General features: G+C 36.2%; 1 protein-coding gene across 2 annotated transcripts in view; it reads left to right on the top strand.

Annotated features, from left to right (window-relative positions):
* The window catches only part of LOC108137602, a 63,918-nt gene extending 50,682 nt beyond the window's left edge, over positions 1–13,236 (top strand). For both annotated transcript variants that reach the window (XM_041709268.1, XM_017259358.2), the window contains 7 exons: positions 303–519; positions 4,512–4,661; positions 7,903–8,046; positions 10,603–10,905; positions 11,196–11,464; positions 11,529–11,787; positions 11,845–13,236. In XM_041709268.1, coding sequence (XP_041565202.1) covers positions 303–519; positions 4,512–4,661; positions 7,903–8,046; positions 10,603–10,905; positions 11,196–11,464; positions 11,529–11,787; positions 11,845–12,203 — 1,701 coding nt within the window. In that variant the 3' untranslated portion in view covers positions 12,204–13,236. The remainder of the gene's footprint in view (positions 1–302; positions 520–4,511; positions 4,662–7,902; positions 8,047–10,602; positions 10,906–11,195; positions 11,465–11,528; positions 11,788–11,844) is intronic.

The raw sequence follows: 13,236 nt of genomic DNA, 5'->3' as shown, positions 1-13,236 counted from the left end.
ATAATACCCTCTGCAAGGGTATAAAAATATTTTTGAGGACCAAAACTTGACACTCTAATTTTTGTTTAGCGTATTCATGTAAACTTTTTTTCAGTCAATGCTACATTTCCATTACCATCTGGTTTATCTTAATTAAATTCTATAAGTTACTTATCCTGTCCTCAGATCTGTGGACGATCGCGTTGGTTTTTAAGTTTTTTCAGGTCTTTTTTTATAAGTCAGAATGTTCATATGGACGGAAAGAAATTTGAAGTAAGGGCTAAAGTTCAACCAAATCTTGTTTTTCTTCTCTTTATTCCCAGTACTCCTTACTGCAAACAGTGGTAGAAGCCTGCCAGAAGAAGAAGCACTGCAAGTTCCACGGATCCCCACAATTCTACGGACAGGGAGCCAGCGGTGTAGGCGACTCGTCTGGAACGAGCAGCTATCACAGCAGCACGGCCAGTTCCAATGCAATAAGCAGCGACCCGTGTCCCAAGCGCAGGAAAATTGTTGAAGTCGCATATAAATGCCGCCCATGTAAGAGACACCCAAAACTTAAACTTTAAAACAACCATCAACATCAACAGTAACTTAAACTCAGTTTTTTTTGCGAGACAAATAAATAGTCAGGAAATGTAAGCTTGCTAGGTGATAATGTAGTCAATAAAGCAGTTTGTTTCCATGGGAGCTATATGATAACGTCGTCTAATTCTAAAATGTTAAACTATCACTAAATATCTAAACTGGCTAGATTGACTCTGATGCTGATTCTGTTCGAAAATATATATACTTTACAGGGTCGGAAGTGTCTCCTTCATTCTGTTGCAAACTTCTGACTGAAATTATAATGCTCTGCAGGGTTATAAAAACGAAAACGGAAACTAGTTTCGGCAAGTCGAAGTTTTATTACCCTTGCAGTCTAGGGATGGATCCGAGACTATATATAAATGTCAAGAATATATCAATTAAAAGCCTATAACTCCTAATATATTATCTCGATTTTTAATGTGTCTACCGATATATATGACCGAAACACACATACTAAGTCCAACGCTTACAGTCCAACATGTCTCAGAGTGACAGTTCATACTTTCAGGGCTTGTGGGCGTTAGAGTGGGCGGAGCCAAGGATAGGTGCGTTAAAATATGTGTAAAATTTAGGTTAACCAAAATTTCACAAAACAACAAAAAATACAGTTCGTTATATGGTGAACATAAAACGCGAAACGGATCGCGTTTCTCAAAATTAGTTTTGAAAATTTCAAGAGCAATAGGACGAAAGTGACAAGATGATCTTACAGGAATAGAAAATCGTGTGGAATTATTGTGTCCATTGATTAATTTGTGAAGGAACATTAGTTCGTGGCAGGTCCGACGATCCCTTAGCGAGGGCAGGCTAAATAGACGCAATCTATCGACGTAAAAAGGTAGGTGAAACAAAAGAAACTGTTTTTTTACCGATTCGATAAGGTCCTGATATTTAGAGTATTGAGGTGCCCATGTCCACGAACAGTATTCAAGAATTGGTCGAACAAGAGAAATGTAAAGGTGTTTTGTGGTGTAGGGATCCTCAAATTCCTTCGACCATCGCCCCTCTCATACCAATGTAAGCGGTAAAGTTTAAGATGTGGTTAAATACAACTCCATGATCTGTTACGGAATTTATGCGTTCAAGATCGCTCGTCCCAATTGAATATTTAGCGAGGAAAGCTTTTTTCTTATTGTTGCAGATTGTTTAAGTCCGTTTGCAGGAGGTTGTGGGAATCAGGATTTGTTAATGGCAAACAGAGTTTTACGTCATTGGCGTACATGGGAAGAGAGAATAACTTCAGGCAAATCATTAATAAAAATCCCAAACAGAAGATGACCCAGATGACTCTTTTGAGGAACACCAAAGTCACATGAATTGAATTGAAATAAATTGAGATCAAATTTTTAAATGATACTCTCTTGGTTTGGTTCGATAAATACGTTCAAATCCACTTGGTCAGCGTGATCGGGAATCCCAAAAGATCAAGTTTTTTAAAAGTAATTGATGGTCGAAAGCCTTACTGATTGATTGCTTTTTTGAAAGCAGTCCTGATTACTGCAGAAAACTCTAGCAGGTTGGTAGACGTTGATCTACGTTGTGAAGGACATTGCTGTGTGAAGGACATTGTTGATCTGCATTGGTGCTGTAGCTGAGAAGTAATTTACTGTTCAAAGAATTTGGGAACAGCCTTAAGTTTGGCAGTCGCAAGATAGTTTTGAATGTTTGATTATAAACAAGAAAGAAAGCAAACTTCGGCAAGCCGAAGTTCATATACCCTTGCAGCTATTGCATGAATTAAATACTTTTGAAAACATTTAAATTATGATTTACTTGAGTATATGCTGAAAAACATTGAAACTATGATGATTTGCAGCTCAATTATTAGATAGTTATTTTATATATTTTTATTATTTCTATGGGAGCTATATGCTATAGACGTCCGATTTTGATAAAATTTAAACCATAATTCTGAAATAATTAAACATTGCTATATGTCGAAGAACTAAACAAAAAATTAAAAAACAGAAAAGTTATAATTTTTTTTCATTTATTTTTCCGATTGTTCCTATGGGAGCTATATGCTATAGTCGTCCGATTTTGATGAAATTTAAAACTTAATTCTGAAATATTTAACCATTACTATATCTCAAAGAACTAAACAAAAAATTAAAAAACAGCAAAGTTATAATTTTTTTTCATTTATTTTTCCGATTGTTCCTATGGGAGCTATATGCTATAGTCGTCCGATCCGGCTCGTTCCGACTTATATACTACCTGCAATAGCAAGACAACTTTTGGGAAAGTTTCATGCAGATAGCTTTAAAACTGAGAGACTAGTTTGCATATAAACGGACGGACAGACGGACAGACGGACGGACAGACGGACATGGCTAGATCGACTCGCCTAGTGATGCTAATCAAGAATATATATACTTTATAGGGTCGGAGATGTCTCCTTCACTGCGTTGCAAACTTCTGACTGAAATTATAATACCCTCTGCAAGGGTATAAAAATTCATTCCAAACGTCCGGGACGTATGAATACAGCAAAGATAACTGAAATGGTTTAGGCAGAGGCTTAAACAACGTTCTAGCACAATATTTTAGAACATAGCTTGGTAGAAGATCAGGACCAGAGAGAAGGAAGAATTGATTGATTGAAGATTATGAAAACCGGCATATGCGCTGATTTTGGGCATAAATGTACAGTAAATGTGCGGAAGTTAATAAGGACAAGTGGAAAAGTTTGATAAATATGTTTACAATATTTGAACCAATAATAGCCGAAACGGTGTCAAGATTAAGTCAAAATGGACATTGTTAAGATTTTCGTTTTAAATTAAGAAATTAAGAATTATCGTGGAAACTAGTTCTGCCACTACCTAGGTAATTCTTGTAAAATTGGGAATTGTGAATTAAGTATTCGGAGCGCGCAGTTAGGTATCTCGAATGGTTTTAAATGTCTTAAAAAATCTGGACTTGCAGTTTATCAGATAGGAGAATCTACGAGAGAACCAAGGAGGCTTGTGAGAAACTTTCTGTGAGAGAAATGAAGGCACATAAATATCGAAAACAGAAGCGAGTAAGCCGTAGAACCGTTCTACAAGTAATACATCCATAAATACAGTTATATAATTTCTAACAGTTTTGCCTCAAACGGCCAAATTCGCAAGCAGACGCGTCTGGAATTTTCCAAATATCAAATATTACATCAGTCGGAGCACCAGAAATAAGGATTGGTTGCATAGCTTCCAAGATATTTTACCTTAAAACGGACTAAATTACCTACACATTTTGTGTTTATTTAACAAAATAAAGGGTAACATATTTTTAATTGTGGAAGATTTTCCTATAAAATGACTAGGGGCAAACAAATGTTTGCTGAAAATAAGTTTTTTGGCGCTGGGTAGCCCCTGTTTTTTCAGTGCTTCACGGTCACAGATTTGTAAACCTATATGCACATCATCCATGCGCACTTATGTTTTGGTTTTCATTTGGGTGGCTAAGCCTTGGCTTAAGATTCAATATTGATCCGACATTTGCGTAGCTTCTAAAGCTAACATTTCCCTTAATAATAAAAACTAGAATAAAAACAACAATACAACATTTGTAACAACCAATGTTCTGAACATTTGCCGACATAGATGGAAACATTAAGTTAAAAACTTCGACTTACCAAAGTCTGTTCCATTCCCAAATAAATCTGTAAGACCTTTTTAACGTAAACGTATTAAAATTTCAACTTTGGCGGTGGAGTTAACCCGTTCGATACGAGGGGGCCCAATCTACCACTTTTATAGACAGAAGAAAATTAAGATACCTACAAAAAAATGTGTATAAAAAACAAGGCAAGATTAAAGATGTAAACACAGGAGTCTCAGGAACGTGTTACTGCTCTTTCGACTAGGCTTCTCCCCTGATATTAACTACTTGAAACAGTTGAACCCCTTTTTTTTTAATTACATTAAAAATTTAATGCGAATTAATTTATATTTTAGATGAGTTTCGCAGTAAGGTTGCTTGCCATAGTGATGTTGCCCAACTTGAGTGCAATCCTTACTCCCGGATAGCTGTATATAGTGCCAGCTTTGGAAGAACCGAGTACGAGAGCATTCAATGCCCCCAGCCGCAAGGGGTTCGTGAAGAAAGTAAGTTTGGTTCAGATGTGCACTCTGTGCCAATTATCAAATTTGTTTGAAAAACTAATAGCTCGTTAAATTTAGAATTAAAAAAATATATTTATTTTTTTTTTATTTTCATACACACAAATTTTAAAAGGCGTTTCAGAGTGCTTCAAAGTTCAAGTACAAACTTTAAACGCATTTCTCTCGAAAACGGCTAGACTGATTAATCTCCAATTTTAACACGAGCTTCTTAAATATAGTTTTAAATAACTAGTCCAAGAGTTTTCTTACCCGACAAACTTTTTTTTATTAACACCTTAAGCCCGAAATTTTGGTATAAATCATTTATTTTTATAAACCTCTATTTTGACAAAAAATGTTATTTAACTTTTTCCTTTTGTTAATTACTAGATTTAACATTACTTTGACGACGATCCAGTTCACAGACTATTGTTTTTAGAGAAGCTTCAGGAGGTCAATTGTAGGTCACTTCCAAATCAATATTTTTACTAATACTAACTCTTAAAATACAGTTAAAATATACCATAATATTTAAAAGTTTTGTCAGAAAAAATTTTCAGAAAATTCGCTTTATTCGGCCTTCTAACTGTATATTATCCCTTAAAAAATTTTGTAATACCTTGTGTTTAAAAATTGATCTAGTTAAGCATCTATATCTGTTAGATGGAAAATTTGTCTCTTAAAGTTACTAAAGTTAAATAAAATTGCTCAAAGTTTCTGGAAAAGTTTTAGGAAAAGTGGTATTTTTAATAACATACACAGAGAAAATTCTGACGTTCAGAATTTGATAATTTGAGTTATGAAATTGAGAATATACCTATTTTTAGTGCAAGTTTTGTTAAGAACTCACATGAGGACATACATATGTACTTATTTAAAAAAAAATAGAAAATAGTTGTGTCTTTTTTGTTCACTAACAAGTTAGAAGGCGGAAGAGTGGTTAAGGCTTACATAAAGATCGCGTAAGGTTCCAGGTAAAATTCTCATTCAAGTCATGTGCTTTTTTATAAAAGGGTTTCGTTAGTAAAATGCTTTTATTTTAACGTAAAACAATAAGGTAATAACGAAGGGAGGGGGTAACACTCGTTTTCAAATTAAATATATATATAAGGTCAGGTAAAATGAAGTCTATATATGAACAATAGATGACTTTAGTTATATGTATCTGTAAATCTCAAGCCGGCAGCTTAAAATGTAAATGTATGGCCATAATACTGTAACTGCCAGCCATGCACAATTCTGGTTTCGTCTATTTTGTTCTGGGAATTTTGTTGTTAAAGATGATGCACGCTGCGGAAGGCCAATCGTCAAAAATGCCGACAAAATAATGGAAATCGTTGATACTGACCCTCATTCAAGCACTAAATCAATTGCCCAAGAGCTTAACAAATGCTGGAAACTCAAAAAAGCTCGATGTATCATATGGGTGCCACATGAGTTATCAAAAAAAACATGTTAGACCGAATTTCGATCTGCGAATCCCTGCTGAACCGCAAAAAAACCGACCCGTTTTTGAAGCGGATGGTGACTGGTCATGACAAGTGGGTCACTTACGACAACGTGAGGAGAAAACGGTCATGGTTGAAGAAGGATGAGCCGGCCCAGGCATTGTCTAAGCCAGGATTGACGGCCAGAATGGTTTTGCTATGTATTTGGTGGGATTGGCAAGGAATTATCTACTATGAGCTGTTCCCCTATGGTTAGTTCGGTTTTGTACTGTCAAAAATTGGACGGCTGAAGGAAGAAATTGCCCAGATGCGCCCCACTTTCGCCAATAGGAAAGGAATTATTTTCCATCAGAACAACGCTAGACCACACACGTCAATAGCGACTTGCCAGAAGCCCCGACAGCTTGGATGGGTGGATATTTTGCATTCACCTTATAGCCCGGACATCGCACCAAGTGACTACCACCTTTTCCTATCAATGTCGAACGATTTGGATAGTGTAAAATTAGTTACAAGAGAGGATTGTGAAAGCCGACTTTCTCAGATTTTGCAAAGGACGAAGGATTTTATGAGAGGAGTCTCATGAAATTACCATGAAATTGGCAATCGATTGTTGAAAAAAATTTATTTATTTTTAATAAATCGGTTAATTAAACCATAAACAAAATTTTTGAAGTTCATGTACAAATAATGGATAACTATTTACTTGACCTTATATATATTTATAACAAACAATAAAATTGAAACAAAATTACGTTTTAAGTCGTTTCTTATTTTGTAAACAAAAAGTTTAATAAAACTACTGTTGTACTTAGATTGATTTTTTTTTTAATTTTTAATTAAACTTAGTGTATTGAGCTTAAACTAAAAATGTTTGGACTTTATACTTAAAGGAGAACAAAATATTTTACAATTCTTAATATGTCTTTGGATTTGACTCAGAAGGACTTATTTAGCATACTTTTTTCTATATTTATTATAATTAAGTTAATTTTTTTTTTTAGACAACTGTCCAAAGTCACATACAATTGTAACGACATGTTGATTGATTTTAGCCATTTTCAATCTCAATTTGTTCATTATAAATATTCGTAGTGCTTAAAAGTTTATTTCGAGACACTTCTTAAATTTTTTCCCAAGCGAAACAAATTTTTTTTTTCGGAAAGCAGAAGTTTTTATTATTTTGTGTTCGTACCGAAAATTATTGAGTAAGTTTGGCTAGATCATTCCCGATTAGCAAGATTTTTTAACATGATCCGAACACAACGTACAGTACGCTTGAAAATAACAGTGGGCAGCTATAGGATATAGCAATCCGATTTTGCTTAAACTGAGAAAGACCTTCAAAAAACATTGATTTATACGTAATTATTATTTTTGAAAACAATCAATACAACTACGAATATAAAAAGATGGCGAATGATTCTAGCTTTTTAAGTGAGCACGCAAACGGTAAGGAATGGGACGGTCCGATTTAAATCAAATTAGCTAATCCTCATTTGAAATTGAAACTTTTTTGTTCTCAACAATTTATCCGTAAATTATTGGTGAAAGAACAATTTGCTTAAGTTGTAGCATTCTCTGCTGGCCTATTTATTCTCTCGCGAATAAGATACGGATACTAATCGGCAAATTCCTGGTAACAACATGTAAAAAATACTTAAGTTTCTTAACAACTTTAAAAAGTGTTTTGACCAACACACGTTCATTCGCCACATCATGCAATTCGTTTTCTTTTTATCAATCTTTTCTCTGTGATTTTATATATACTGATTTTTGCATCTTGCCTTCTACAGCATGTCTCGCCTCGTTCGCCACGGAGACCGTGATGAAAATTTGCCATGGACGACGAAGATGCAACTTGGCTGCAGACCCCAAAACTTTTGGTACGCCTTGTCAACCCAATTCTCGTATGTACTTGAAGGTTGTTTATACTTGCGGTAAGTGGGAAGATGAGGTTTGTGGCGGAATAGTGAGGTGGAAGCCGGATCCCACAGAGCACCATCCTTTAGCGGCAATGTTCGAAAGTTTTTGCAGTTCCAGAAATATTTCAGTTAGTCCAAGATGGTGGATTAACGATCCGTGCATTTTAATTTTTTGTATGTCGTCCATCTTTGCTTATGTGAGCCAGTGGTGTGGTCGAAAGAAAAGGCTTATACTGCAATTTGTATAGTAGGGACCTCCACGAGTTGAGACTTTGGAATCGTAGGTCATGGAATCATCGAATCATCGAGTAACAGCTCCTGTCATGAGCTAGGATTATATTAACTCGTTGAAAAAAAAAATCAGTTCAGCTCAAGTAGCTCACAGCAAGAAAACGAACAATTCAATCAAGCATACATTACTCGAAAAAAATCAGTTTAAGCAGCTCACGGCAAATATTTCTGGTGAGGCAAAAATTACGGGAAAATTTTCGTTCAACTTTATAAGCTACTCGAGTGCATGACTCAATGACCTTATGATTCCAATCCATAAATGTAAATGTGACGATTATAACTTTTATGAATAAAAAATGTAGTTGTCTATTATGCCTGATTTTGGTGGCCTCTGCAAAAAGGTGACAAGACCAAATAGAGTATTATCTGAGATCTTTATATATAACAAGAAAGAAAGCAAACTTCGGCAAGCCGAAGTTCATATACCCTTGCAGTTATTGCAAGAATTAAATACTTTTGAAAACATTAAAATTGCGTATATGTTGAAAAACATTGAAGCTATGAAGACTTGCAGCTCAATTATTAGATAGTTATTTTATATATTTTTATTATTTCTTTGGAAGCTATGCGTTATAGTCGTCCGATTTTGATGAAATATAAACCGTAATTCTGAAATAATTAACCAATACTATATGTTGAAGAGCTAAGAAAAAAATTAAAAAACAGCTAAGTTATAATTTTTTTTTTTCCCGATTGTTCCAATGAGAGCTATATGCTATAGTCGTCCGATCCGGCGCGTTCCGACTTATATACTACCTGCAATAGAAATACAACTTTTGGGAAAGTTTCATGCAGATAGCTTTAAAACTGAGAGACTAGTTTGCGTAGAAACGGACGGACAGACTGACAGACCGACAGACCGACATGGCTAGATCGACTCTACTAGTGATGCCGATCAAGAATATATATACTTTATAGGGTCGGAGATGTCTCCTTCAGTGCTTTGCAATCTTCTGACTGAAATTATAATACCCTCTGCAAGGGTATAAAAATCCCGATAATAATTATTTGAGATTTGATTTGTCAAAATAAAATTCTCAAATAACAACAAGTTATGATTTGTCAAATAAAAAAATAAATATAAATCTTAAATAACAATTATTTTAGATTTTAAAAAAACTTAAAAATTTGGAATTCAATTATTTATTTTAGTTTTCAAACAATGGGAAACAAGAAAGAAAGCAAACTTCGGCAAGCCGAAGTTCATATACCCTTGCAGCTATTGCATGAATTAAATACTTTTGAAAACATTTAAATTATGATTTACTTGAGTATATACTGAAAAACAGTGAAGCTATGATGATTTGCAGCTCAATTATTAGATAGTTATTTTATATATTTTTATTATTTCTATGGGAGCTATATGATATAGACGTCCGATTTTGATAAAATTTAAACCATAATTCTGAAATAATTAAACATTGCCATATGTCGAAGAACTAAACAAAAAATTAAAAAACAGAAAAGTTATAATTTTTTCTCATTTATTTCTCCGATTGTTCCTATGGGACCTATATGATATTGTCGTCCGACTTTGATGAAATTTAAACCGTAAATCGAAAATATTTAACCATTACTAAATGTCGAAGAACTAAACAAAAAATTAAAAAACAGAAAAGTAATAATTTTTTTTCATTTATTTTTCCGATTGTTCCTATGGGAGCTATATGCTATAGTCGTCCGATCCGGCTCGTTCCGACTTATATACTACCTGCAATAGAAAGACAACTTTTGGGAAAGTTTCATGCAGATAGCTTTAAAACTTAAAGACTAGGACAGACGGACGGACAGACGGACATGGCTAGATCGACTCGCCTAGTGATGCTGATCAAGAATATATATACTTTATAGGGTCGGAGATGTCTCCTTCACTGCGTTGCAAACTTCTGACTGAAATTATAATACCCTCTGCAAGGGTATAAAAACAAAAAATGTTATTTTTTTTGGTCCCTGAATCCAATGACCCTGATTAAAAACTGAACATTTTGAATGTAACATTTTTGGAAGCTGATTTACTCAAGCTGTTTTCCTGAAGAGGAGTCTAGTATACTCTTTTAGTATACTCTTGCAGGACTCTGTTTCATAGCATTCAATCAGATTGATAAAGTAAGACCCCCTTAAAAAATTCTACTTGCGCTTCTGTGAGTGGTTATGGCTGTATTGGATGGACGATGATGGCTCTGTGGGAATACCAGTCTGACGTTTGTCAAAACTCCCAACTGTTCCGCTTGGATGTTATCTATGTAATTGGGCTATAATCTTATTATTGGGTTTGTCTAGTCCCAAAGCAAGTTCTTAAGGAAAACAAGGATTCGGAAAAGGAGCCGGATGAATCTGAAGGCTTTGAGGGCGATATGATCGACCTCTACGAAGATGAATTGATTTATAAGGAGTCGGAGGCGATTCCTAAGTTGCACAGCAACTCAACAACGTTAGGACGCCGCAACGGCACCATTGGGCTGGGGACGGGATCCGAGAATCCAACAACCAATCAGACCATGACGAACAACTCTCTGGTCACATATGTTGACAGCAGTGTTGTGAATCCAGTAATGACACACAGTGCTGACTTGAGCCTGGAAGGTAAGTCACATTTAAAAAAACGAAAGATTTCTCAGCTTTTTCTTGCGGATAAGACTTAATTTAAAATAAACAATTTAAGCTTTCTGATTCGATTGGAAATGTTCTTGAACCCTGACCTCTTTTAGTTCAGTTTTTGTATATTTTGGATTTGTTAAATTAAATTTGCTTAAGGGGTTCACGCCTTGAACTAATGACAAAATTTGGCTTTTATTTTTTGGATGCTCTTTATTGACATTAATCATTTTAATTGTTATGTAATGCAGTTTCTATTAACTTTTGTATTTTGACAGAGGACCAGGAGCGTCTCTATTTGTATCTGCTTGCCTTGGGCTCACTAGGAGTGCTCTTCTCCATAGTAATTATCGCCACTAGGCTAGTGCTTCAAAAGCGACGCGATCTAAATACTAACACGCACTCAAGCTCAACTAAAGTGAGAGCAAGAGGTGGCATAGTTGAGGACACCATCACTCCGAGCGGATTTAACGACACGATTTCCGAAATAGACGCTGACATTGATTTAAAAGCTTCGCAGCCTGTACCCTTCGTGTCCAAGAATGAGGTAAGTATTTTTTAATAAGGTCTATCTAGGTTATCTTCCCACCTTGTTATCTGCCCCCACGCAGAACTATTTAACGTACGCGCCGACGAGCAGCCTATACGCCAGCTTATCCCCCAACCAGCTCACTTCAGCGGCTAGCCCGGGACCCGACGCCGGGATAATGGCAAATCCGCTTTTGTTGGGGACTCGACAGTCACCCGACCTTCTTGGCATTACCCCGGGAGCCTTCGGGACCACAAGTATCGCCAGTCAGGCTCAGGTGGCGGGCATTCTGACCTCGGCTATTGTGGTTGGAACTAAAACCTCCAGTAGCAGTGCTCTAAGTAAGTATTCCCGCCGACCAATTTGTCATTGATTCCAAAATTGTTCTCCCTCGGAAGGCACCATGGTACCCATAAGTTCATTGGCTCATTATACGACGGCGCCGACAATCAGAGGCGGGTATATCGTTAACGCCGAAAGCATAGGCGTGCTTCATCGACCGAATAACACGCCTACCCCACCAACCTCGCTGCCCGGGGGCTCGCCAGAGCATCCCCCTCAACCTTCAGTTCCGTTACCTTCCCCATTGGCTATGACTGTGATCCCACAAAGTCATGTGCCTATGACAGTTGGGGGAGCATCGACATTGCGACGCGTCAAGCCCCCCTTGTTGCAGTCACAGCTCTCATACGACGGTACTGCCCCACGCACTCTTCCCACCGGCGTGGCCATTGGCTCACAGATTTACTATGGGTGACAAAGCACACTGGGCTGCGATCCCCATATGCTCACAACAGTTTTAAGTGCGGGAATAGGCGTGGCTCCGTCAATTTTCAGCGCCCAGAATCCGACAGAAGCGGCAGATCGCGTTAGCACAGTAGAAGAGATTTCGTCATCTTAGCCAACGACGCAAGCAGATCCAAGCTGCTCCACGTTCCCGAACAACTATGGGCTAACTGATATTGGCAGTTCGATTGAAAAGACGTGTGGCTATTCTCGCTCTCAGCTTAACCCAAAAATTGAGTAGGTGGCTTCCACCCGATGCACTGCCTTGAAATTGGTTATCGAAATATAGAAGCTGTTCTAAAAATGTACGAGTAACCGGCAAATGTAATGAATAAATCCTTTTTCTAGATAATTTTCAGATTTGCTATATAGTTTATATGGCTTTCCACCAGGGTGGCCACTATTAAAATTTAGATTTATATTTGCGGTGTTGAAAATATTTTGAACTGAAGGTTGTTGTAACAAACATAAAAGTAAACTCAGTATATGTGGTCAGAAATAATCTTAAATCGCAATAAAATTGCTTCTGACCGCGAAGTAAGGACAGTATGGGAGTTTTCATAAATGGTGAACTTAGAAACAACCTTGGCCAAAATATGTTTACATTCTGCCCAATCATCATTATTTTGTAGCCCAATTTCACTGACACACATTTCACATTTCACATTTTCCGCCCAATACACATCAGTATTAGAAAAAAGGATAAGTAATTGTTTTTGTTTTCCAAAATTCGGCAAGGAATAAGTCTATTAAAATAATTTAATGTTTATAAGAGTGTAAATTAAGTATAAAAATACTAATGCGATATCGATACTTCGTAAGAATTAAAATTGTCGTCTTTTGACTTTTGTAGTACTTTCTTTGAAGTAAAATATGCATTGTTCTTAGAAAAATAATTAGAAAACTTAATGCTTGTGTTCTTGCTTAAGTATTAAAAATTTTGGTGCTCATACATTATAATTTTTATACCCTTGCAGAGGTTATTATAATTTCAGTCAGATGTT

The sequence above is a fragment of the Drosophila elegans genome, unplaced genomic scaffold, assembly GCF_018152505.1.
Source record: "Drosophila elegans isolate 14027-0461.03 unplaced genomic scaffold, ASM1815250v1 contig_476, whole genome shotgun sequence".
NCBI lineage: Eukaryota > Metazoa > Arthropoda > Insecta > Diptera > Drosophilidae > Drosophila > Drosophila elegans.
The sequence above is the reverse complement of the archived record's forward strand: the minus strand, read 5'-3'. Positions and strand labels throughout refer to the sequence as shown.